Source organism: Anguilla anguilla, chromosome 7, assembly GCF_013347855.1.
Source record: "Anguilla anguilla isolate fAngAng1 chromosome 7, fAngAng1.pri, whole genome shotgun sequence".
Taxonomy (NCBI): Eukaryota; Metazoa; Chordata; class Actinopteri; order Anguilliformes; family Anguillidae; genus Anguilla; species Anguilla anguilla.
In genome coordinates this window covers 21,853,847-21,879,645 of record NC_049207.1, presented here as the reverse complement: position 1 = coordinate 21,879,645, position 25,799 = coordinate 21,853,847, and the positions used below count along the sequence as shown (strand labels likewise).

Below are 25,799 nucleotides of genomic sequence, written 5' to 3'. Positions count from 1 at the left end.
AGTGCAACGTTTCACATTTTAGATGAGCACTTTTAAAATAAATTCGATATATAGGCTTGTTATGTTTTGAACATATTGGTAGTCACAACTTACTCGAATGTAAATATAATCGTGCAGTATTTCGCAATGCTACTTCTTAGATCGGTTGGCAGTTTAATATTAGGTAATACAAAAACTGACCACAGTTATCTGGTTAATTTCACATCATTATTAGGCAGAATGTATGGACTGAAATACACTTCCGTCCATTCAAAAGACATGTTTGCACGAGCGAGGGAAGCTTTGATACATGAACCAGCGATGCAACGTATGCCGTTTTCTCTTTCACCCAGGGAAAAAGAATGGTTGCGCAGCTATTAAGAAATGAATTGTTTTGTTTACGTAAAGTCGGTGTATGATTCAAACCTAGTCTATGTGAGCTCGACAGCTAGTTTGGCGAGTGGACCTGAACTTTCATTTGGTCGAATTGCGAAATTAGATTAAGAAGTAAATAGACACTGACGTCAGTGAAGTAACGTTTGGATACGTCCGAGGCTAAGGTAGAAACGTGAAGCTTCATTTCGATTTACAATTGACAAAATCGGGGTGGATATAACGTTAGCTTGTTGGCTAGCCTGATCGTATGAGATCCGATCGCGTCTAAAATGTTCTTTTCAGTTTGGGAGAAAAGGGAATTTGCGAGGAAGCAACTTCCCGTAACCAGCAAGCTAACTAAACATGTCTGCCTACATATGAGCTACTCGCGACGTTGCATACGTCCTTTGCTTATCGGCACGTTATTTTGTCTGACTGTGCTTCTCCAACCATTGAAGAACACCTCATGATCTGCAGGATGCAGCCAGCATCAATCGAGTTTCTTTGACTTTGTACCTAATGATACTCTGCTTGCAGCTGTAGATATATTAACGGCAGTGACAGACCGAAGAGTAACTGTGTGTATTTGAGTTGAAGTCAGAAATTAAACTAACGGGTGTCTCTCTAGATGATCGAGGTGGTAGCCTCCATGTCTCGGGGGCCGGTGTTTCTCGCCGGGGAGCTGCTGGAGTGCCTCATCACTTTCACGAATCCGATGTCTCACCTTTCTACCTCAGCCAGCAGGTACATTAAGGCCACGTGATTCGTCCGCTCTTATAAGTCAGCGCAGATAAGCACGATTGTGCGACCATCCATGACCCAACTATCCAAGTGACATTGTCAGACATAAACATTACGGTCGCCCAGTGCTTCTTAAAATGCGCTTTACAGTACTCTGTACTTTAAAATCAAATTTCTTTGGCCCATTTGTGCCCTGTAAAAATTTGTCTTTCTTCTTCACTAAATCTCTCACTCTCCCTCTTCATGGCTTAGTGAGATGCTGGCTTGGGCCAGTGCCCAGATTCACTGTCAGTTCCACGCCAGCGAGAGCCGTGTGGCCCTACCAGCACAGGGGGCCAAGCAGGACGTGCAAGCGGGGAGTGACACTGTACTAATCCCCAGCAGAGGTGAGAGAGACCAAACTTGCCCCGGTGGCACAGTCATGGTTGGAGTGATGGCCTTCAGTCTTACATCTTGGTTGTTTAAAGTGGCTACTTAATTTGAAACTAAATGTTAACAAATACTGTATATTACATCCATTAGGACAGTTATTATAGTGTAAACAGTAATATATAATTTATGCGTTCAAATTACTTTTCACATTGTTGCCTTTCTCTGCAGTGGTCACACCACACTGCCTGCTGTTGAAATCCAGAGTTTCAAGGCTGCCTTTATTGTAATTGTTTTTGTGATTGATTAAAACACTAAGCACTTTTCATCCATTAACACCCAGATATTTCTGGCACCTATGCTGTGCAGTATGCCACAGTAGTATGTGGAACCAAATGGGGGATATTTAAACTATTTTATTTTTTTATGTGGCTGCAGGAGAAAACCTTGCCTTCTTTCATTGCTGTGTATCCTTTAACAATGTGCATGTTGTCAAAGGACAGATGACCATATTTATGAACACCCCCCCCTCTCCCCCCCCTTAGGTGAGCGTGGACAATGTATGCTGGACACCCCCCCGAAGATCCTGTTCTGTGACCTGCGGCTTGACCCCGGAGAGAGCAAAACCTGTAAGCCTGACACCGCCATTTTCACCTGTTTGGCATCACATTTCTTGTCCTAACTCCTCCGTGTCTGTCTTGACAGGAACTCGTCAGTTTACCTAAGTACCTGTATGTGTGTCTCTGACGCTGCACCTCCCATCTGACCCCTCTGCTTTTGTACTGCTTAGATGCCTTCTCTCAAACTCCGTTTCCTCCTCCCTTCCAGACTCATACAGTGAGATCGTGCCCACGGACGGACCCCCCAGTTTTCGTGGGCAGGCAGTGAAGTATGTCTATAAGCTGACTATCGGTTGTCAGCGCGTCAACTCCCCCATCAAACTGCTCCGCGTGCCTTTCAGGGTCTTGGTGCTGCACGGTGAGCCTCCCTCTCCGCTGAAACGTCCGTCTTCTCATTGTCCAAAACGGACTAAATGAAATATTGAAAAGGCCTCTGACTTCCTTTCGTTTTATTATTATGGTGCCCGCGAAATATTGATTGAAGAGCCCTGTTGTACAGTAATGGGTGAGTCTATATGTGAAGAACTGAAGTTTTGTTGCATTCGTAAGAGATGGGTATTAATGGAAAGACTTCACCAGAGACCTGTGTCATGAAGCAGGATTACTGAGGTAGCTGGATAACTGCCCTGAGTAGAACCTGGAACAGATTTTTGTTTTACGTAAGTCCATGTTCCAGTTTTTGGAGGGTTCTGGGTTTTACTCAGTTCAGTTATCCAGCTGACACTGTAATCCTGCTTTGTGATACAGGCCCCAGAACTGTTGCCGGAAAATAACGACCCCAGTCAGCCTGTACGTGTTCAGTCAGCCAGTGAAGGAGTGTCCTCTGTCCCTCCCCAGGCATGCCCGAGCCCCCGTTCCCCCAGCACGAGGAGGTGGCCCCCTCTAATCCCTTTCTGGAAGAGGAGGAGGGGGGCAGGAGGGATGCTCGGCCCCTGGAGAGAGCGCTGGACATGCTGATGATCAGTACCTCGCGGCGCTGCGCCCGTGAGTCACGCCCGCATCTGTGTCTGAATGGGCCGGTCTGCCTCGCGGCACTGTGCCCGTGTGTCACCCCCACATCTGTGTTTGAATGGGCCACTCTGCCTCGTGGCACTGTGCCCGTGAGTCACCCCCGCATCTGTGTCTGAATGGGCCAGTCTGCCTCGCGGCGCTGCGCCCGTGTGTCACCCCCGCATCTGTGTCTGAATGGGCTGGTCTGCCTCGCGGCACTGTGCCCGTGTGTCACCCCCACATCTGTGTCTGAATGGGCCGCTCTGCCTAACACCTGCCTGCGTTTCTCCTTCCCTGCATTTATCGGGCAGTTCTGAGGTTCCACCTTTGTTACCACAGGTTTATCTCATGTTGCTGCTGGTCTGGTTGTGTTTACAGTGCATTTACCACCAGTGCCTGTCATCAACTTCTGTCTTCTTTTGATTCCTTTACTTTCCAGGTGCTGTTCTGCAACAGTATCTTGCCCATTCTTTCATGTTTGTCTTGTAGGGTGTGCCTGACTGTTGCCCTCTCTCTCACCCAGATCTGTTCAACATCACAAATATGCGTGGGAAAGTGGCCAAGTTCTGCATCTTTAAGACTGTGTACAGACTCGGGGAAGACATCATCGGCACTTTCACCTTCTCTGAGGGAGACATACCCTGCCTGCAGGTCTGTCCGTGTGTTGTCTGTCCATCTGTTCGTTTCACATTATCCGAAGGAAATTGTACCGTGTAGACATATCTGCATGTTTCAGTTTGCCTGAGGGAGCTGTGCCTTATATACATGTTTGTTTCACCCTTGTTGAGTGCGGTCTATGCATTTCCCCAATCAAATTTAAGAATTTCCAAAAATGGTAAAATTCTGTTTAACAGGGGACTTGTCCTGCAGAGCCTCAAGGTCCGCTGAATTTAGTATTTAGCAATTAATTAATGAATTAAACCAGTCGATTATACAGCTACACCTGGTTCTTTGAGCTGGATCGGTTGCTGATTTTATGGTGAAAACAGCAATCTGCAGACCCAATAGAACCCCAGGACCAGGGTTGCAGACCCCTTTTGTATAATAATGTAACTAATTAGCCAGTACAAGTGATTCTTTGTGTGTACCTTTTTCTTCCTACTGTGGAAGCTGTTTCGCAAGCAGTTCATCGTTACCCTTAAATCATGTGAAAGAACTTCACTTGTTTGCATAGGATTATGTACTGACGAGTGTATGCGCCCAGTGTTTGTTTTCTCATAGTATTATGTACATAGTGTATAGTGTTATGTTACATGCCGCCCGCCAAGGCGTAACTTGGCAGGATGGCATACCTGCCATCCCAATTAATAGCTGTGTGCCTGCATGTGTGCATGCGTGTGTGTGTGTGTGCACCTGTGTGTGTGTGTGTGTGTTGCAGTACTCGGTCAGCCTGCAGAGTGAGGAGGAGGTCCAGCAGCAGTACCAGCGGCGTCCCGGTCAGTCCCCCAGCATCACGGGCCACGGGCGGCACCTGGAGTCCTGCCTGCACACGGCCTCCTGCCACTTCTCCCTGCCTGTGCCGCTCAACGTCACCCCGGGGTTCAGCACAGACATCGGTAAGCTGCCTCTCATCCTAATCTCGGCCTCCTACATGCATGTCTGCGTCCATTTCATTACAGCAGCTTGCGTCCTATGTGCATATACTGTAATATGGCTTACTTCTCTCTCGTATTCCTTTCATTCATACTCATAGCTAACATATGTCTCCTGTTTGTTCCTCAAGTCTCTTTTGTTATTTGTACAGTTCCACCACACCACAGGTTATAAAAGGTTATAACAGTTTCCCTAATCTCCACACTCATAGCCTCACAGCCATATCATACCCAGGGGGTCAGCCTTGGCCTGCACTGCATACCGATTACATTAATATTTGGTGCCAAGATGGTTTCCTTCCTGTGATCAATTATCTCTCCTGTTTTCTCTTGTTTCTTTCGCTTTTTTCCAGTTTCTCTGAGATGGCGCTTGCACTTTGAGTTTGTTACAGCCAGAGAGCCTGTGGAGCCACCAACTGTGCTGCAGAACCAATCAGAAGTCACGGTGTGGACGGGGGCGGGTCATGTGGATGTGGACACCTTCAGCTGGGACCTGCCCATCAAAGTGCTACCCACCAACCCTGCCCTTGCTTCCTATGTCTCCCAGTTCTCAGGGACCAACAGCATCAATATTTAAGGGCAAAGTGGACCATGGTGGAGGAGTGTGTGCATGTGTGTGTGTGTGCGTGTTGCAAGAGAAGAACGGTTAAATTGGGAGGGAGGTGCTGGTTGTGTATTTGGGAAAAATTTAATCTTGCAACATCTGTTCTGTATTTTTTTGGCATGTTTGTTTTGCAGTGCAATCTGAATTCCCTTGATAAGCTTTATGCAGAAATTCATTGAGTCAAAACTAAAGCTCAGAAAAACATTGAATTATGCAAAGTTTGATTTGACATGGTTAGAAGTTGAACACATTTTAAGTGATTCCACATTTTTGATGTAGTCCAAAGCTGTCTGTTTTTCATGGAAAAGTGTCCAGAATAGTTGTTTATTTTTAACAACGGTTTTTAAACGTATGCAGTTTGTGTATTTTACTCAATGAGCCCTGTGACTTTATGAAAACATGAATTGTAAATTATGTATGGGTCATGCATTTTCATTGTCTAATGGTTTCAAGTCCAATTAAAAATGCAATATGTGAAATCAGCTGGTTGTAATCCTTTATGATCAAGAGAGCTGAATAAGTTGCCCATTCTCTATCATTTTGTAAATCATGTCAGTTGCGGTGTAGTTGCACAGTGCAATAAGCGGAGATGAATATTGCAGGCGAGCAAGGGAAAGACTGCAGACCTTGCTGGTGTTTACCCATAATGCTTTGCAAAGTCGATATATCACTGTCTCCCACAAACAGGTGACCACAGATTTATTTTAGCCTTTAGCATTTTATTAGCATTTTACAGAAATATAAACATTGTGCATCTACATCTATTATGTTGTGTATTTTTAAAACATTTTTAATCATACAAATGCCTAAAAAACATTAATGCATAACTAGTTTAAAGGGTAATGAAATTTAGTTTTCAGAGGAAAGCATTGCATGTCTTACAAAGTCAATACAAATTCTTATATGTAACTAGAGGATATTTACAGTAGTGCATTCCATGATAAATGGTGGTTACAATCCAGGGCGAAGATCATGCTTATTATGATGGGTAGCAGTTGAAAACATAATTCACTGAGAAGCTGCAGAATTCCAGCAAAGTTAGCATGTATAGAGTCTTTAATCCAACCATACCCTTATTTAACAGGTATATATAACATACTATTATCCATGTTAGATGGCTAGTTATGAGTCATGACAACCTCAGCAAATGACTGACATAATCCATGATGCATTTTAAATGATTTTTTATTGCTCCTGTAGCTAGAATACCAATGAAGGATGGGTGTAGAGCTAATGAACCATCTTCTTTTTGATTTGCCGAGCAGGTTCATCTGGTTTTTGATTATAGGTTTAAGACTTAGGGAAACTTTAAGACTTTAAGAAACTTAGAGATAGCAACAGGGCACTAAAACCTGGTAGTTCACACCATTACCTTTCCCCATAAATATCTGCTTGGCTGATAAAGAGTCGCTAAGTTCGGTGAGCTGGCTGGTGTGAGATTAATGTACTATTGCAAATTTTTGTTTCATTTGGCGTGAGATTTGTTAGGGTGGCGTGAGAGCGTGAGAGTTAACGACCCTGGCTGATAACTATTGATACAGTGTAGCCCTGTCTACAGTATTTTAGGAGGAAATCGTATCTATGCTATTTAAGACATATGTAGCTCCATGCCTTTTAAATAACAATTGTGACATTTCCTTTAAACATTCCATGTGAAGAGAGAACCAGGCATGTGTGTGTGTGTGTGTGTGCTGTGTGCGTGCGTCTTGGGGGGGTGTTGGGAGTGTTACCCTCCCAGCCTCATGTTGAGTGTCCCATGGCTTGGATCCAGGTTACCATCCTGTCCTGGGACACAAGGCAGCCGGGGGTCTGCAGTCTGTACTAAAGTCACCTTGCAGGTCTCCGTCTCCACTCGAACCTCACACCAAGCAGGGAAATCCACTGGCCGTTGGATCCTGCAGAGAGAGAAAGAGAGAGGGAAAGCGTGTAAGGGAAAAACAATAAGCAGTGCTATTCTAGAACATAAGTGGTAAAAACAAGAGTGCCTCTCGCTAAGAATGAGACCCATTAGTTGATTCTTCAGCCGCTGCACTGAGCAATAGCTACACCTGTAGTTTTAGAGGTAAAACACTTATTTTTAACTTCCAATTACAGTATAGAAATTCTGGGGAACCCTGGAACATCATTAAAAATATTTACTTTATCAAGTAAGGAACCTGCCCCCATCAATTAACCATTTTTTGAACATTTTTGTTTTATGGGAAAGAGAAGATATTTGTAGGACAATATATTTTACCATTATTTTTGACTCTGGAGAAGTGTAGCCTAGATTGTAGCCTATACACTGACATCATACACATATTCAGTGTGTGCTTGTAATAGGAGAACAGATCATTGGAATTAAAACAGGACTGCAAATAAATTGGAATATGCAATTAAGAGATGCTTACTAATTTCACATATGCAACTTTTCTGAGAAATGTAAATTTCAAAGGGCTGAAGGATACACTTCATGGAAGTGTTCTTTGACATCCCAAAAACTACTCCCAGAAGATTTTATTGTCAAATTATTTTTGCAGTTAAAACGAGGCCATCTTGAAATAGAAAAGGAGACCTGGGTCAAATACGCATTTGTTTTGGATTCAAATACGTTTCTGTGCTCTATTGATCTTTTCTGGTGTAACTGAGCCTGCCAATATGACCAGAAGACAGGGTTTGCACTTTTTGAGAGTATTTCATTGGTTCCAATACACCAGACAAGATCAGTAAAGCATAGAAAAGTATTTGAATCCAAAACAAATAGGTGTTTGACCCAGGTCTGGACCAATGAGACTGCAGATCTCTCACAAAGTCCAAATTTCAAAGCCTACTACAATGTGTACATTCTTTTTAGTCCTTGTTTATATGCCTTTTTCAATTTTCTGTTTAGTTACTGTACCCTGAGATCTCAGTGGGACTTCCTGGTAAAATTAAAGATAGGTTAAATAAAAATAAAATGGCTAGACGTGTACTTACATTTCACAGCAGCCAACGCCCATGGGGTACAGACAGGTACAGTGGAGACACCCGCTCTCCATCCAGGATTCACCAAGGGTGTAGTGCTTCCCCCTGTACTCACAAAGGGCTAAGAGAGAACAACATCTACTTTAATTTTATCAAGCCAACTGGAGAATGATGGCTCTACCTGCAAAAATCAAACAGTCTATTCTGGGACCAGTCTTCAATCATTCAGTCATTGTACAATTGTTTTAAACTCACACGTACAGCATGCCTAAATACAGCAGAAAACATTTAGAACGATGTCGTGAGCTAAAGTTGGAGAGCAAAGAGTTTCAGTTTGTGAAATGACCTTGTTTGGTAGATAGAATATTAGCACTTACCTAAAAATTTGATCAAAATATCTCGCTACGCAACAGAGTTTAGAGCCTCAGACTGCTCCATGTGTAGTATCTCACCTTGGGAGTTGAAGTGGCACTGGGTAGGTAGCGCCAGGCAGTTGTTCCAGATAATGGTGCTTACAAGAAGAGCCAAACGCCAGTGTCCTGCCATGGGCTCCATGTTCTCCTCTCTCTAAATCCCTCTCTTGCCTCAACACCAAAATTTATACCCCCCAAAAAATTTATGAGCCGGGCACAGCCCCATAACAAAGTGAGGTAGGGTAGGTTGAAGAGTTCCAGGGGGGTGCAGAGGAAAAAAGTTTGTGTCTTGGCAAAACTTTGGCAGTACATAATTCTCCGCTCCAATGGGCATGACCTCTAAAATGATAGAAACAGTGACACATCCTGGTATGACTAAGAAAGAGAGAGAGAGAGAGAGAGAGAAAGAGAGAGGGGAGAGAGAGAGAGAGAGAGAGAGGGAGAGAGAGAGAGAAAGAGAGAGGGGAGAGAGAGAGAGAGAGAGAGAGAGAGAGAGAGTTAAACCTATATATATATATATGAGGACAACTGAACAACTAATAGTCAACCTATATAAGGCAAAGCTTGAAGCCTGTCTCTCCTCAGCTGTTTTCATTAGATGCAATACAAAGTGCACTTGTGCTGCGTGGGATGTTGCAGGTTGCATGATGTTTATCAGCAACCAGAGCACAGGCATGTCAGCAGATCATGTCAAAGACAGTACATGGAAATATCTGTAAAATTGACCTCTAAGGATTAAAGTGTTACCAAAATGTTACTAGGTTACCAAGATGTTACTAGGTTGTCTAACACTCACAGATGCACACAAATATTTGAACCTTGCAGCTCTGTCAGCTCTGAGCCCTGACTGCTTCCCCCAGGATGATCTCACTATGATGTAAGTGTGGTTCCGGCAGTAGCTCTGTGGTCTCCACACTGTGACCTCACATGGGGCTTATCCAAGGTTCAGGCTATTTTTTTAAGGTGGAGGAAGCTCATAAAGACAGAATTAGACATTTATAGTGCTGCTGCAAGTGTCTATCTAAAGAAGGGGAGGACCAACTCACCCCTGCACTTGCCATATCTACTCTCATCTAATACAGGAGCATAAATGTAGTTTGAGGTAGGGTGGGGGCAGGTGATTTACAGGTAGAGAGATCAACTAACAACCTTAAGGTTAGTGGCTTGTTCCCCAGCATGGCCAAATGGGCATACTGGGTAGGGAGTGATACATCTATGGTGCCCACCAACACTGGCAAAAGTGCTACTCCTAACAGCACCAAGTTCCAGTTACTTTGTGTTACTTTCCAATAAAGTGATCTTAAGCATAATCGTAGAATCGTAGAAAAATTAGCTAATATTTGATTATCTCCTGCGATTTGATATAAAGCTTAGGAGAGATCATTGCAACAAAACTGCTATATGTGAACAGGCTTTTTATGGGCCATGCCATTTTTGTAAAGTGTACAATGGTGTGGACTGAATGCCACAGGTCACGCTTACTGCATTCACAAGTAGGCTACCAAGAGACAGGCATAGCATTATAACTCAGAGGTATTCAACATCTTCTTGCATCTATTTCATAATCACAGCCTCATTTATTTATTTATTGATGTCTTTTTTTTATTTTATTTTATCCAGTGCTCTTTGAATTGTGTTCTTTGCACAGCTGACAAAGATCCTGACAATGGAAAACATACTACCTGTTCATCTGCTGACAAATCACTTTGCAGCCAAATGCAAATGTCCAGATTCTGTAAACAACAATGTTTCAATTTTTATTTTATTTATACTCAACAAGAAGTAGAAAACACTAAGGTTACAGAATCCAGAAAACTGGAGTCCATGGTTCACTTGGGGATTAAAACTATAGATTTGTTAATGGGTTGCGATTAAATAAAGTATTTCACAGATGCTTCTTCTCCTGTGGTATTTTGTGCCTAGATCTAAAATAACACATAAATAAACAAACAGCAACCTTTCCTTCGTGAGTACTCACACTGAAAAATTTAAGCAATGTCTTTTTTCTTTTCTTCTAAACATCAACATCCAGGAATGTGCAGCTGTGTAGAAGCGTTCACGTCATTCTCCCTTACTGCGGGTGAAATGGTCCCTGTCCTTTTAAACAGGTCTTTAATAACCAGTGGAGCATGTAATAGACAGAGGTGCCATGCTACTAGAGGCTGACTCATTCCATCATTTATCAAATTTATCCAGAGCAACAACACACATGACGTTTTTACATAAAATACAATTCATTTATACAGCTGGACATTTAACTTAACTAATTCAGGTTTAGTACCGTGTTCAAGGGCACAAGACTATTGCCTCAGCTGGGAACTAATGCCAGAGACCTTCAATGTTGCCTAATCATAATACTATAGCGACTGTCATCAATGTACTCGTCGCTGAGCATTATGTAATAGACAAAGCAATATACGAAAACGTGGGGAGATGGGATTTCCCACAGCTACCTGCTATAAACAGATCACCATTCTATGAATAGAAATTAAGAACATTAAAGAACGAACAATCTGCGGTTCTGATGCTTTTGCCCCCCTCAAAACAGAACGTCTGTCACCGTGAAGAACGAGTTAGGTCACGAAGCCCTTTCACATACCACCTAATGAAACGGGCATCTGTGGGGAACATGCAGGTTTTCTTTTGCGGAGAAGCCCAATTCGAGTCCGTGGGGAGCTTTTTGGCTGTTGTCCCACCTCTGACCCACAAATTACTGAACCTCTTTTTCCATTTTTGACAGGAAGATTTAGAGAAAGTCGTAAACCCACTGGACGAGGTCCACGAGGCGCGTAACTATGAACAGTAGCTACTGTTGTCCATAAACTTTTGAATGTGGTGGGGCAGAAAATAAGAACAGTTTTGCATAATTCTCAAACACCCTCTCAAGAATCATTATGATACACATACTCAAACTGCGGCGTATAAAATACACCAACCTCGTTGGTTATGATTTCGGTACAACTCATTTTAACTGAAATATTGCTGCATATGGGATTTCGAGCATTTGTAATCTGACAAACCTTCGCGTGAGAAGACTTAAACTGGATGGTAAACATTTTCTCTTGAGTAATCTTTTTTCTAATATCCACATCCTATGAACCTACAAAATGTGACATATATCATACAACGTTGGCAGCGTGAACGTTTTCCAAACTTTTCTCCAACAGGAGGTGTTCAATCTCATCCGAAAAGGGCAGGGTGGTTGCAGGTTTTTGTTGTAGCCCAGCACTACCACACCTGGCTCAACTAATTCATTGAGCATGGTCTTCAATAAAGACATTGATACGTAGAATCAGGTGTCTTAGTGCTGGGCTAAAATAAAAGCCCGCATCCGCACGAGACTTTTTCGGATAAAATTGAACACACCCTGCGCTATAAACCGCAAGTCTGGAACGAATTTCACCTACCACTTTAACTCCGCCTCTATTTCCATTTTCAACCAATAACAGAGAGGGAACATCGGCTCAGACAAAAGCAATAGAAAGTAAAGCAGAGCACAGTGGTCACCTATAAAATTGTGATTTTACAAGCGATTATTTTGTCTGTGTTGAACTGTTGACTTCACATATTGCTAGCTAGCTTGCTGTACTGAAAACATCGAATATTATGTCCGGGTAGACATTTGTCACAGTAATGTCATTAACAAAACGGGCAGATAAAATTTGAAATCCCACGAGTGCTGGCAACGGCGAAATTGAGTTACTTATTGTGAGCTCATGTGATCGGCGTCGCCTTGCCAGGTTTTAGTCGGTGCAGAAGGGGTACTTTTCGGCTGTTCGGAGGCCTCCCTGTCTCCGTCCATCGGAAAGACGAATTTCGTTTCGGCCTGGTGATCGTTTATTTTCCAGTGTGTCATATCGCCTATATTTCCGAAGATGGATACAGACAAGTTTAACTATGTCTATAGCTGTGACATGGACATAAATGTACAGTTAAAAATGTAAGTGTGTTTTGTTCTTGTGACAATGTAACGTTAACTGGCAAACGCCATCAATAAAGGTAACGTTATTTATAGGCTAAGTTGGCTAAAGTAAAGCATTACTGAATTATAAGGACATCTCCGTTTTAGCACTTTTTCTTTGCAAAATAAGCTTGAGTTTGCTCGTCGAGTATTGGAAATAAAATTGATGTCATCGGTGGTTAAGCATTTTGGTAGCTAGCCCTTTATAGCGAGCATCAGCTAAAGTGACAAAAGATGAAGTGATATTTGTCCCAAAAGCAGTCAGGAAGCAATGTACCGACCTTGCCAAATGGCTAGTTGGGTACGTTACTTTCCTAATAATGAAAATGGATTGAGGAAACAGTGTTAATCCACCTTACAAAATATCTGTCTATATCTATCTGCCTTTTGTTTGTATTTCGACACAACACCGTGACTCTCCAAATCTAATTTTATCACATCTTAACGACAGCTTTGGGATGAGAACACATGCGCCCGTTATAGACATCATGCACATCATCTACTCGTGGCCCTCTCGTAACAACAGGCCTACTTCGGAAGTAAAATGATCATGAGGAAAACAAACAAGTCTGCAGATACTCACGTGCGCAACTGAACTATGTGAAAAGATTCCATGGAACTGTGCGTCCAGAATTTGTATCACCGCAGACCTCAAATGAATCAATGCGTTTGTGCACCTTTCCTGTAAAACATTTTCTACAGGTTGTGTAAATGTTCCATTAATTCTGACAATGAATTAAGAGTTGACAAGGTTATAAAAAAATAGGATTTAATGGAACGAGTGCCAGCCGTACTATTTCGTAGCCTTTACAACTTGCCTACATGTGGTGTATTGTTGCCAGAGATGTAACATAAAGTTGAATCCTGTCCATAGTCCTGTCTTACGAAGACTCGCATTTCATCAGGCATTTTCAGTTTCAGCCTAAAGTCTACGATTGCGCCTTTTTAACCCACTTTTTAACGGGCACGAAGACGATGGGGCTTGATACGTTGTTAAACACAACTGTGTGATCAAGTTGCCACATTACCTTGTCATCCCACTCTTCGTCATAACGTGTTTACATCTCTGCGGGAAGAAAAACAGTGGACAAAATTCTGTTGTGTCATTTTGTTGTGATTCGCAAGCGTAAATGCTTGTTCTCCTCTCTCAGCGGTAGTTTGGAGGGAAAGCGAGAACAGAAGAGCTACAAGGCCCTGCTCCAGGACCCCATGCTGCGTTTCTCCGGCTTGTACCAGGAGAGCTGTTCCGACCTGTATGTCACGTGCCAGGTTTTTGCAGAAGGCAAGCCGCTGGCCCTGCCCGTGCGCACGTCATACAAGGCCTTTAGCACGCGCTGGAAGTGAGTTCATAATATTCGTTCACGATGTATCGCCTGTAGGCCTACACTACAGTGATCTCATCTTCTTGAGATAGTATTGGCGCTCATGCTCTGCTATGTTAGTAGATATGTGTGTTGTAGTTTGAAGGGCTGGGCGCTCTTGCGTTCAGGTAACTGCCCCTTTCACTGTCTCGAGCAGCTGGAACGAGTGGTTACGACTCCCAGTGAAGTACCCCGACCTACCACAGAGCGCACAGGTCGCCTTAACCGTTTGGGATGTGTACGGACCGGGTCAGGCCACGCCTGTGGGTGGAACCACCGTCACCTTGTTCGGCAAATACGGGTATGACTTTTGACTAATCACAGCAGAACCAGAGCTCCCCACAGGCAAACAGAAGCACATATTATTAACAGTCATCATGCTTTTGAAGATATTTCTTAATTTTTAAAAATCTTCCTCTCCATCCCTCTTGCACAGCATGTTTCGTCAGGGAATGCATGACCTGAAGGTGTGGCCGGGGGTGGAGGGGGATGGGGGAGAGCCCACCACTACGCCAGGCCGAACCAGCAGCAGCCTGGCAGAGGACCAGATGGGCAGACTGGCCAAGGTAGGAGGAGGCTGATGGTTGGCGGTTCAGGGTCGGGGGGGGGGCTTCAGTTTAACAAGACTTGGTGGGGCTGCTGGGTGGCCCATTCTGTTAAGTTACTGTTCCAGTCAGGGGTGCCGTGTGTGTGTGTGTGTGGGCGGGAGACAGAAGTCAGGGTGATTCCAAGGGCCCTGACTGACTGGGGCCCTCAAAGAATATTAGAACATGGGACTTTCTGGGTGGTGGGGCCCAAAGTATGATCTACTCCTGGGGCCCAGAATCCCTGGTGGCTCATCTGGTTCCAGTGCAAGGATGGGCCCCATGGAATTAATGTATCAAATTACAGACCATGCCAGTGGCGACTGTGGCTGGCGGGGCAGTGCGTAATTGGCTCTTGGGTTGCCCAGGGATGAAGACTTTCAGCCAGCTGAGACGACAGTGTGGTGTGAAAAGAAGCAGCAGCAACCTCACATGCTTCAGAGCAGAGTGCATGGTTGTGGCCGCTCTCCCCAATTAACAGTGGAGATCATGATGAGATTCGCACCATGAACCTGATTGGACATTTCAAACTGGGGAGAAAAGGGGGTTTAAAAAAGCATTCAAAAAATACGCAGGATAAGAGAAGCACGCAGGTCAGCTATAAGGTTGGTGTTCACACTGCTCGCAAGAGTTATACTGGAATATATACATGCAATACAAAATTATATTTTAAGCCTAAAAATAAAGTTGTTCCGTGTAGGAAAAAGGAGGGAGGGGAAAAAAAAACACTGCTGTTGAAACCAGCATCTGTTTCAGGTCCCAGACTTGGAGCTGCTCAGTGACGTGAGTAGGCATCGCTGAGCATGGGTGACGTGCGTAAGCGTGTCTTTGAGCTCTGCTTGTACATGTGTGGGTTTTACGTGAGTGCGTATGGGACTTTGTGCGTGTGCGTGGGATGCAGTGCTGGTGAGAGTGTATCACTGCATCGCACTGCTCCAGGCGCCCAGGTACAGCAGTGGACTTGCTTGGACTGTGTGTGAGTGGACATGTCCACTGGCCCTAGGCTGTCCTCCACTGTCTACGTGTGCACTGCTAATGTGGCGTTACTTTTTTAAAGTGATAGGAACAATAGGAACCACTGCTGCATACACATTTAACCAAATGTCCCTACAGAGCTAGCAGCAGATGCAAACAATTTGTTTTGTGCCCCAGAAATACACGTCTGTCAGTCTTTTTATTTTATTTTTTTAAACACGCTAGCTGTCTATTATGGGTGGTGACCTGAATGCCTTGCTCGTGTGCAGTGACACTGGGCTGCATGGCTGGGGAGTGAGCGCTGAGACATTGGTGCTCTCTGATTGGCTGCGCTCATCGGTGCACTCTGATTGGCTGCACTCTCTGTCCATCTCTCACACTGCTGCTGCTTCTATTCCACAAAGGTTAAACTCTCTCTCTCTCTCCCTCTCTCCCTCCCTCCCTATCTCTCTCTCAGCTGACTAAGGCACATCGGCAGGGTCACATGGTGAAGGTTGACTGGCTGGACCGTCTGACCTTCCGCGAGATCGAGATGATCAACGAGGTGAGACCTCCCCGCACTCCTTGTTTATCACACACAAGGCAGAGTTAAGGACAGTTACAGGCCGCAATGATAAAATGCGATTTTGACCTTTGCCTGGCGGTGTCCAGATAATTCACAAGGGTGTAGAGATCACTTTGTGAGGTAAGAAATAGTCACATCTCTCCATTTGTTGTGCAGAATGTGGGACACTATCCCAGCAGTCCGGTGAGGATATGAGTTTTGAGTTGCAGCAATGTTTTGTGTTTGATTCCGCAGTTTATGAATCCTAATGATGATGTGTGTTTGGCTCACAGAGTGAGAAGCGTAGCTCCAACTTCATGTACCTAATGGTGGAGTTTCCCCGAGTCAAAACGGGAGACAAGGAGTACAGCATCGTCTACTACGAGAAGGTTGGGAACTGTGTGTGTGTATGTGTGTGTATGTCGATGAGTGTAACCAGTCACTCTGTTTACAGTGAAATCCTTTGGCATTTAATAGATGCTCTTATCCAGAACGACCTGTGCATCAAACCTGCAACCTCAGAGTTACACGCTTGGTTCCCTAACCATTATGCCACACTGTAGCCCATATTGTGACATGTTTGTGAGTCTATTACAGTGTGTATAGGAAGTTACTGCTATTCTGGTACAACTGCCATTAACAATTGCTTTGGTGGGCTCAGTGCAGTACAGACACCAGTGGTCATGTGACTGTCTTTCTTCCCTCCCATCCCAGGATGGAGATGAGTCCTCTCCCCTGCTCACTAGCTGTGAAATCGTCAAAGTGCCTGACCCACAGATGTGCATGGTGAGACAGTGATACATGCATTCATTCCTGAAAAATGGAGGTGGCAACACCTTCAGAGGCCTGTAGAATGTGAGTCATTAAAAATGTCCCTCTTGTCCTGCCATAGGAGAACTTGGTGGAGAGTAAGCATCACAAGCTGGCCCGTAGCCTGCGCAGCGGGCCCTCTGACCACGACCTCAAACCCAACGCAACTACGCGAGACCAGCTCAATGTCAGTACAACGTTGTGCATGCACGTGTGCGTGTGTGTGTGTGTGATTGTGATTGTGTGTGAGTGTGTGTACATGCGTATATGTCCACACTGAACGGGTGCATGTGTATGTGTATGTGTATCCATGCAGATCATCGTGAGTTATCCACCTACCAAGCAGCTTAGCTCAGAGGAGCAGGACCTGGTGTGGAAGTTCCGTTACTACCTGACAACACAGGAGAAGGTGAGTGACTTTGTAGCCCCTTCTGTATGCTATGCTTGCGTAAGTACGTACCGGTGTGATCTTTTAAATGCTTAAACGGGTAACTGCAGTGGCACATTCAAGAATACTTTGCTACTCTCACTCAGAGAAGTTGATATAGTCGATAAGTGTGTGTTTGTAAAGTGTGGGATTAAAGCCTCGTCTTCCCTCTTCTAGGCCCTGACTAAGTTTCTGAAGTGTGTGAACTGGGCGATGCCTCAGGAGGCCAAACAGGCGCTGGAGCTGCTGGGGAAGTGGAGGCCGATGGATGTGGAGGATTCCCTGGAGCTGCTGTCCTCCCAGTTCACCAACCCCACCGTCCGGCGGTACGCCGTGGCCAGGCTGCAGCAGGCCGACGACGAGGTGGGGAGCCTGCGTGCGTGCGTGTGTGTGTGTGTGTGTGTACGCGTGCAGTGTGTTACCACCTGTGTGTGTTTACATATATGGCATGTGAGTACATGTGGGTGCACATATACTCGTGCCTCTGTGCCTTTCTGCGTCTCTGTAAATACCTGGTTAGCCGCCCTTTCTCTCTCTCCCTCAGGACCTGCTGATGTACCTGCTGCAGCTGGTCCAGGCTCTGAAGTACGAGAACTTCAACGACATCCAGGGAGGGCTGGAGCCCGGGAGCAAGAGGGACAGCCAAGGAGGCCTGGGGGAGAGCACTGTTCTGGGGGATATAGAGAGGTGAGGAGGGAAAGCACCGTTCTGGGGAAAATAGACAGGTGAGGGGGGAGATCAGTGCTCTGGGGGTATAGACAGGTCTTATTAATAATAATAATAATAATAATAACAATAATAATAATAATAATAATAATAATAATAATAATGCAGTGTTATATTGACTCGATTCCCTCAGCTCTCAGTCACTGGCAGGCCCAGTAGCGCCACCCAGTGCTCCAAAAGGAAAAGACGCCACCGACAACGACAGCCTGGAGGTGAGGAGTGGAGGAGTGTAGCAGGGGGACAGCAGGAGGGACACGGGGGAGAAAGGGGGCAGGTTGGAGGATGGAGAGATGGAGGGGAAGGCAAGAGAAGGATGTGTGTGGTGGATACTCACCACTGTGTCCTGACTGGGGCTGTTCTGTTGTGTGTGATAAGCTACAAAGGTGTGTAACTGTAGCTGTGGTGTGTGTGTGTGTGTGCTTTATAGCAGGACCTGTGCACCTTCCTCATCTCACGCGCCTGCAAGAACTCCACACTGGCCAACTACCTGTACTGGTGAGACTAGTAAACGTGTGTGTGTGTGTGTGTTAATCATGTCTAACCCAGCAGGTATGTGATAGCGGAGTGTGTGCGCACATTAATGGTGTCTACCCCTGCAGGTATGTGATAGTGGAATGTGAAGACCAGGACACTCAGCAGAGAGACCCAAAGACTCATGACATGTACCTGAATGTGATGAGGAGGTTCAGCCAGGCTCTGCTCAAGGTGAGAGAAGCTACTGCACAGACGGGCACTGCCTAGGGGTTCACAGGCCCAGTTAATATGTCCATATGATCCTTTTTATCCTCCTACTGCCTCGTTTTTGTGTTGTGTCAGTTTTTTTTCACATTCATTCATATCTCTCTGTGTCTCTCTCTCTCTCTCTCTCTCTCTCTCTCAGGGTGATAAGAGTGTGAGGGTCATGCGCTCTCTCCTTGCTGCTCAGCAGACGTTTGTAGACAGGCTGGTGCAGCTGATGAAGGCTGTGCAGAGAGAGAGTGGGAACCGCAAGAAGAAGGTGAGGCGTGTAAACACTCACAATCACTCACTCACACACGCACGCGCACACACGCACATACGCACGCACACACACACACAGGCGCGCCCTGACAGCGACCCCGATGTTTCAGACGGAGCGGCTGCAGGCGCTGCTGGCCGACAATGAGAAGGTGAACCTGTCGGAGATCGAGCCCATCCCCCTGCCCCTGGAGCCCCAGGTCCGCATCCGCGGCATCGTCCCAGACACCGCCACACTCTTCAAGGTACGGGACCCCTCTCTCCATCTCCACCGAACACCCGAGACGAGGAATGTACACGTTTCTTTCTCTGCTTTAAGCACCTTTTGGAAGTGACGCAGGTACAGGGGTATAGGACCATTTCCGTTTTAATGTCAAATCAGTCCTGCACTTAAGTCATTTCGTCCCAACTGTAACCCACCGAAGATATCCGTGCCATGCTCAGATATCTGTGTTCAGTATTGCTCAGTGTTGAGAGGTCAGTGTTCACTGGTAGTAGATCAGTGCTCAGAATTCAGCTTTGAGAGCATAAGTTTGAGGGTTTGGTGATGTTCAGACATGATCAAAAATTTAGCACATATAACTGTGTTCCAGATTCAGTGCTCGGTGTTCTATGCTCAGGGATTAATGTTCAGAGCCTAGTGTTGAGGGTTAGGTGGGTGTTCATGGCTCGGTGCTTAGTGTATGTCTTCCTCTCTCTCTCTGTTCCTGTCAGAGTGCTCTCATGCCTGCCAAACTGATCTTCAAAGCAGAAGATGGAGGACTGTATCCAGTCATATTCAAGCATGGAGACGACCTGAGACAGGACCAGCTCATTCTGCAGATCATCTCACTCATGGACAAGGTTAGCTCCACACATCCTGCTATGCTGTACAGGAGGCGTGCAGCATTCTATCTTATAGATCATCTCCCTGTTATACTGTACAGGAACCATGCAGTACTCCATCTTATGCATCATCTCACTCATGGAAAACTCCAGCCCCATCTCTGTAATATCCACAAACATGCAACCAGAGCAGTCCAGTGCTTCGTCTCAAAAATCAGCACCCTGTGACTGTGCCAGTGCTAGCTGTGGCCAGCAGCTTCTCAGGCAATGCAAAGAGGTGCCAGAATCTCCCTGGGAAGGGGGGTTTCATTCAGCCGGAATGACAGAATGTCACTGTGCACCAGGGGACCCTCGACCTGGCAACCGCTAGTCCTACTGAGCCGCAGAAAAAAGTGTCTTCCTCTGGCTCACGTCTGTGCGAGCCTGACTTGCAAACGATGGTGCCATAAGAAGTGGTGGCTGACATCACATGCTTCTAAGAAGAGCACATGCTTGTCTGCACTCTCCTGTATCAACAGTGGAGCTTGCAGGAAAAGATTCACTGGATGAAGCGGAAAATCGGCAACCAATTCAGACTCCAAGAAACCAAGGGCGTATTTCACTAAGCAGGATTACTGTGTTAGCTGAATAACTGCCCAGAGTAAAACCCCTGAACAGCTCTTTTTACTTCAGTCCATGGTCCAGATTTGGGAGGGTTACAGGTTTTACTCAGTGAGGTTATCCAGCTGACTCGGTAATCCTGCTTCTTGAAATACCTCTCAAGTGAGGTACTGTACGTAATTGTACAATCAGCTGCTTTAAAAGAAGAACCAGCTGACTCTGCAGCTCTCCAGGACTAGGGCTGCAGTCCCTTGGCTTGCAACATTACTTCTGTGATGTCACAAGGTGTTACCCAGAGAGCTTTGTTCTGGCGCGATGAATGCGGAATGAGGGTTTTTCTGTTTCTGTCACTTTCAGCTTCTGAGAAAGGAGAACCTGGACCTGAAGCTGACTCCATATAAAGTTCTGGCCACCAGCACCAAGCACGGTGAGTCTGGGGAAAGCGGGCGCTCTCTGTCCCATGATCCTCTCTGTGTATGCCACTTACTGTGACACAGCCTCTGCACAGAGATCATTATGTGTAGATCCTGAACAGGCCCAGTTATGCATGTCAGATATCCGCAGAATCAATGCAGTTCCTTATGACAGGAGGTGATCTACCGTAGTTTGTGCTTTTGACCTCACAATGTTCACGGTCTCTCCTCCCACAGGGTTCATGCAGTTTATCCAGTCAGTTCCTGTAGCTGAGGTTCTGGCCACAGAGGGAAATATCCAGGTACTCAAACCTGCCTGTCCTGCCCCCATAGCCCCCCCCACCCCCCCCAAAACACACCCCAGTTTAATACCTGCAGCTCCTCCTTCCAATTTATTTCTCAGGGCTTACAGCCTCTCTACCTCCTGTTCAGTACCTATAGCTCCTCCCCTTACTTTGCAGTGCCTATAGCTCCTCCCCTTACTATTTAATGTTGGTTTCCCCTCCTTGTCCTGTGCAGTGTCTATAGCCCCCTCCTATCTCCAGTGTGTATAGATCCGGTGTCCCACTCCTAGTGTGTGACCCACGCTCCTGGATGAAGTCGTAGTCTCCCTCCCTGTGTCCTCTGCCTGTCCCTCACATCTGTGCATCTCCACAGAGCTTCTTCAGGAAACACGCCCCCAGTGACAAGGGGCCCTATGGCATCAGCTCTGAGGTGATGGACACCTATGTCAAGAGTTGTGGTGAGTCCACACATAGCAGCCCTCCCCCCTATCTTCTATACCCGCCCTCCCATATCTGATCTCCTTCACCCACAGTTTGCACCTGCTTTCTAACACTCTGTGTGTCTCCCAGCTGGATACTGTGTCATTACCTACATTCTGGGAGTGGGGGACCGGCACCTGGACAACCTGCTGCTCACAAAGACCGGTGAGTGTCTCAGTCTCACCTGCACATGTCGACTGAGGAACGCCTGCCTGAAAATGACACGCGCAAACACATTTTACTACAGACACTGTACCAGTGTACCACAGGTACTCCACATTACACACACAAATACGTATAAACTGCATCTATACAAAACATGTAGCAAATATCTATACATCTTTGTTCGAGCTGCAGTATGCCTCATGCTTCTGCATATTAGCGCATGCTGTTTTAAGTTCTTTCCATTAGGGGGCAGTAGGGAAGACAGAAGAACTCATTACGTGTGTGCCTGATCTTCGGTCCCCCTCTGGTTCTCAGGAAAGCTGTTCCATGTTGACTTTGGGTACATTCTGGGGCGGGACCCCAAGCCCCTTCCGCCCCCTATGAAGCTGAGTAAGGAGATGGTGGAGGGCATGGGGGGCATGCAGAGTGAACAGTACCAGGAGTTCCGCAAGCAGTGCTACACCGCCTTCTTGCACCTGCGCAGGTAACAGGCTTAAGCATACGTGCACACACACGCACGCACGCAAGCATACACACACACACACAGAGATGCATGCACGCGCACACGCACACATGCACATACACACACTGGCATGCACACACGCAGACACACATGCACTCGCACATACGCACACTCCTGAGTGCTACAGCACACTGATAGGCAGGAGTACCCGCAGGGAGGCTCGTGGGTGATGCGGTTCTGACAGTCTGCAGAGTACACTCAGATGCTAATGGGGTCTCTCGCCTGTCTCTGCTTCAAGGTACGCCAACCTCATCCTGAACCTCTTCTCTCTCATGGTGGATGCCAATATTCCAGACATTGCCCTAGAGCCTGACAAGACTGTAAAAAAGGTGAGATAGAGAGGGTCCATGTGTAATTTATTATCTCTGTTATCTTGTTATATATTGTCTGTATTTATTGTCTCTCTATATCTATCTCTCACACAAACTACACAATAAATTACAGTGCTAGAAGACGCCAAGATTTTAAATGAGGGGGGACCAAGCTGGATTAGTTTGTAACAATGAGAGCATTTACGTTCCATTCATAGTTCTGTTCAAGTTCCAAATACAGAGAAATCTGGCTAAAAAGGAAATTGCAAAGTGGTTTAAGCAGTATAATCACATCCATCTCCACCAGTTTTAATCTTCCAGAACTTTCCATTGATGCCCCCTCCAGGTGCAGGACAAGTTCCGGCTGGATCTGTCGGACGAGGAGGCGGTACACTACATGCAGAGTCTGATTGATGAGAGCGTTGGGGCATTGTTTGCTGCTGTGGTGGAGCAAATACATAAATTTGCTCAGGTAAGTGTGTGCAGGCTTATGTGCATGTGCGCACGTAGTTGTATGGGTGATTGTGTGCATCTATGTAGTTATGTCTGTATGTAAATGGTAAATGGGACTGCATTTATATAGCGCTTTTATCCAAAGCGCTTTACAATTGATGCCTCTCATTCACCCATTCACACACACACACTCACACACCAACGGTGAAAGGCTGCCATGCAAGGTACCAATCAGCTTGTTGGGAGCAATTAGGGGTTAGGTGTCTTGCTCACTTCGACATGCCCAGGGCAGGGGATCGAACCGGCAACCCTCCGACTGCCAGACAACCGCTCTTACCTCCTGAGCTATGTCGCCCCGTGTTTGTATGGGTGCATGTCTGTGAGTGAGTGTTTTTGTGAGTGTGTGTGTGTATCATATGTATTTGTGTGTGTGTTTGGGAGTAGGTGTGGACACACCGCTGTACACAATATAGTAACAAGCTTGTGTTGTACCTCATGCTTCCAGTACTGGCGCAGATGAGGAGGCCATGTTGGAAAATGGTGGACTGAAGTGACGGACCGAGGGCTGTAGCCGACTGACAGAAACCCCTCCCCCCTTTCCTCCAAACTCTGAGGGTAGAGGGGAGGGGAGGGGAGGGGGGCATGAGGAAGGAGCCACAGAGCTGGACTCACGAGTCACGATACCGTTCACCTGCTGCCAAAGGTGGAGGTCGCAACTGCAAGCGTGGCAGACGCTCTCAAAGGACTCCAGCGCAAGGCTTTTCACCTTTCAGTGTATTTATACCTGCTTTTGCCCAGAACATGAGACTGACACCCCCACTGTACCCATCACGGCCAAATAAAGAGGAGGCTGAAAACGTGGTCTGTGTGGGCCTCCTCGGGTTAACGTCACAGGGGTCCGTTTCGGGGAAAAACCCCAGCAGGGGTGCAATGAACACTGAGCTGCGGATCAGTAAAGTCACCAGAATCACCAAACTCTCTACTGGCAAGAGAACGGGCCCAAAAACATTCCTCGTTGAATTTTTTACCCATCACAAGGAGGCAGGGTTGGAGGCAGTACCGTTTCAAATCAGCCAGTTCAGGAAATGAATTGAAACTTGGTACATGAATTGGACAAAATGCCCATAATGACTGGGGATATTTCAGTTAATTAATTGTATTCAAGTTGATTATCCAAACTGAGGGAATTTAAATAATATTGATCCCAGTTCCACAATGAAAGAGGGGTAAATTTAGCCAGTTCTGCTTTCGAGGATTATAGGCTCGCTAGCAAAGCCAATTACTTGTTTTCAAATGTTTTGGAAACCAGTTAGTGGGTGTCTGCATTTTAACATGACTTGCTTTCAGCATTTTTTTTGTACGCAAAAGGAAAACATTTTGATAAATGTTTGTTGAGTTTATTGTAATATAATAATAGTTCTATAGAGTTGCACTTTTCAAACTTTAGCATTTCCTTTATTTTCCTTTCCTGTTAAATTTTCTGCCGCACTCACTGGCGATAAAACGTACGCTTGCAGGATTATCTGATTTTAACCATTGCTGAAATTTGAAGGTCTCGTTTGTGCGCGTGTGTGTTTTCACATGTGCTTTTTCAGTACGCACGCTTAGCCTAGTGCCAGTGAATGGAAAAACACCGCAGCCCTCACTGAGCCCTGCCCGGCGGTTGGATCGGAGGCTTGTTACTCTTTCCGGAGAGCACGAGAGAAGCCTCCTCTGACATTTCCTGTCACATTTCAACCCACCAGCGTGTGTGTGCGTCCATGTGTGCATGTGTGTGCGTGCATGTAACTGCATATATACCTACCAATAAATATATATTTATATGTACGTGTATAAATATATATGTGCAAATAAAGGTGGAGGTGTGATGGTGACAGTTGCCTGGCAGTGTGTGTGTGTGTGTGTGTGTGTGTGAGATTAGGGCCTAAAATCTGAGAAAAAATCTTTTTGTTTTATTCAAGTTTTTTTGTTTGAAGAAAAAAACATGTTAAAATTAAGTTCAGGTAATCTGAAAGAACAGCTCAGTGAGTGCAAGCAAATTCTTTTGAAGCAAAACCACACGATGACCACGTGAAATTCACAGCAGGCCGCAACCTTGCGCCATCTTTCACAAAACCCGAACCGAATGACCTTACCTAACTGGAGAGCCTGCTCCGCAGTAGTTCCAGCTTTACAGAACTATCTGACAGACTACTAGATAGTTTTTTAAACATTTACAATAGTTCTTTTAGAGCAGCAATGCATTGCATTACATAAAGAACAGACTAAAAATTTGCCTTTAGGAGTGACATTCAATATAATATTTACCGCACAGTGCCCCTTAAAACTCTTACAATAGCTCATCTCATGTTCTAAGACCAAATTGACAGCATATTTGGCTTAAAACAGTAGGATGCCTACACCCAACGTCTCAATTATCCATTAACAGAATAATACCAGAACTGAGCCGTCACAATCCCCAGGAAATCAACTGTTAAAGAGGTGTGGTTATCATCCTGAACACTGCCTGCCATCATATCGAAGAGAGGCCCCAAGCAGTTTCCTTTCAGCGTTTAAATTCACATTTCCTCATGTATGTGTTCTCGTGTTTGTCGGTAAAGTGCTGCATTGGTTTCATCTAGTTCTGAAGCTGTGGTAAAGGTGTGAATGTCTTAGTCACTAATGAGAGCATTTAAATGTATTTTTTGTTGGTTTCTGGTTAATGTGAAACTAACGAAACGATTGACATTTAAATA

General features: G+C 45.5%; 3 protein-coding genes across 9 annotated transcripts; 2 read left to right on the top strand and 1 right to left on the bottom strand.

Annotated features, from left to right (window-relative positions):
* The first annotated feature begins 12 nt into the window (after positions 1 to 12).
* On the top strand, positions 13 to 5,752 carry rgp1 (GP1 homolog, RAB6A GEF complex partner 1). Of its 2 annotated transcripts, none has more exons than XM_035426184.1 (9): positions 13 to 307; positions 983 to 1,098; positions 1,348 to 1,481; positions 2,010 to 2,093; positions 2,293 to 2,442; positions 2,922 to 3,068; positions 3,598 to 3,725; positions 4,453 to 4,630; positions 5,020 to 5,752. In XM_035426184.1, the coding sequence occupies exons 1-9, from the start codon at positions 290 to 292 to the stop codon at positions 5,241 to 5,243; spliced, it is 1,179 nt and encodes a 392-aa protein (XP_035282075.1). In that variant the 5' UTR covers positions 13 to 289; the 3' UTR covers positions 5,244 to 5,752. The 2 variants fall into 2 exon arrangements, with proteins under 2 accessions (XP_035282075.1, XP_035282076.1); XM_035426185.1 differs by lacking the exon at positions 13 to 307 and adding an exon at positions 348 to 539.
* A 251-nt stretch (positions 5,753 to 6,003) lies between these two features.
* msmp (microseminoprotein, prostate associated) lies at positions 6,004 to 13,732 on the bottom strand. Of its 5 annotated transcripts, none has more exons than XM_035426557.1 (5): positions 10,605 to 11,539; positions 9,423 to 10,359; positions 8,666 to 9,001; positions 8,226 to 8,334; positions 6,004 to 7,165 (listed from the first exon to the last, which is right to left on the bottom strand). In XM_035426557.1, exons 3-5 carry the CDS (start codon positions 8,766 to 8,768, stop codon positions 6,997 to 6,999), a joined length of 381 nt encoding a protein of 126 aa, XP_035282448.1. In that variant the 5' UTR covers positions 8,769 to 9,001; positions 9,423 to 10,359; positions 10,605 to 11,539; the 3' UTR covers positions 6,004 to 6,996. The 5 variants fall into 5 exon arrangements, with proteins under 5 accessions (XP_035282448.1, XP_035282450.1, XP_035282449.1 ...); XM_035426559.1 differs by having other exon boundaries at positions 10,309 to 10,359; XM_035426558.1 differs by lacking the exons at positions 9,423 to 10,359; positions 10,605 to 11,539 and adding an exon at positions 13,616 to 13,732.
* pik3c3 (phosphatidylinositol 3-kinase, catalytic subunit type 3) lies at positions 12,143 to 24,943 on the top strand. Of its 2 annotated transcripts, none has more exons than XM_035426553.1 (25): positions 12,143 to 12,566; positions 13,739 to 13,927; positions 14,106 to 14,249; positions 14,385 to 14,514; positions 15,965 to 16,051; positions 16,345 to 16,440; positions 16,766 to 16,837; positions 16,944 to 17,048; positions 17,178 to 17,270; positions 17,466 to 17,651; positions 17,833 to 17,975; positions 18,148 to 18,226; positions 18,445 to 18,509; positions 18,614 to 18,719; positions 18,895 to 19,011; positions 19,124 to 19,255; positions 19,725 to 19,853; positions 20,793 to 20,862; positions 21,086 to 21,150; positions 21,506 to 21,590; positions 21,703 to 21,777; positions 22,093 to 22,261; positions 22,539 to 22,629; positions 22,958 to 23,083; positions 23,570 to 24,943. In XM_035426553.1, exons 1-25 carry the CDS (start codon positions 12,502 to 12,504, stop codon positions 23,582 to 23,584), a joined length of 2,634 nt encoding a protein of 877 aa, XP_035282444.1. In that variant the 5' UTR covers positions 12,143 to 12,501; the 3' UTR covers positions 23,585 to 24,943. The 2 variants fall into 2 exon arrangements, with proteins under 2 accessions (XP_035282444.1, XP_035282443.1); XM_035426552.1 differs by having other exon boundaries at positions 12,144 to 12,566; positions 18,442 to 18,509.
* The last annotated feature ends 856 nt before the right edge of the window (positions 24,944 to 25,799 follow it).

Bases quoted from the DNA above. Each gene is read 5' to 3' on its own strand.
- rgp1 (XM_035426184.1), top strand. The intron at 3,069-3,597 runs GTGAGTCACGCC...TCTCTCACCCAG, and splicing joins TACCTCGCGGCGCTGCGCCC to ATCTGTTCAACATCACAAAT. The intron at 4,631-5,019 runs GTAAGCTGCCTC...GCTTTTTTCCAG, and splicing joins GGGGTTCAGCACAGACATCG to TTTCTCTGAGATGGCGCTTG.
- msmp (XM_035426558.1), bottom strand. From the start codon at position 8,768: ATGGAGCCCATGGCAGGACACTGGCGTTTGGCTCTTCTTGTAAGCACC. The intron at 8,335-8,665 runs GTGAGATACTAC...GTTCTCTCTTAG, and splicing joins GTGCCACTTCAACTCCCAAG to CCCTTTGTGAGTACAGGGGG. The intron at 7,166-8,225 runs GTAAGTACACGT...CTCTCTCTGCAG, and splicing joins GGCGTTGGCTGCTGTGAAAT to GATCCAACGGCCAGTGGATT.
- pik3c3 (XM_035426552.1), top strand. From the start codon at position 12,502: ATGGATACAGACAAGTTTAACTATGTCTATAGCTGTGACATGGACATA. The intron at 18,510-18,613 runs GTGAGACTAGTA...CTACCCCTGCAG, and splicing joins CTGGCCAACTACCTGTACTG to GTATGTGATAGTGGAATGTG. The intron at 19,012-19,123 runs GTGAGGCGTGTA...CCGATGTTTCAG, and splicing joins GTGGGAACCGCAAGAAGAAG to ACGGAGCGGCTGCAGGCGCT.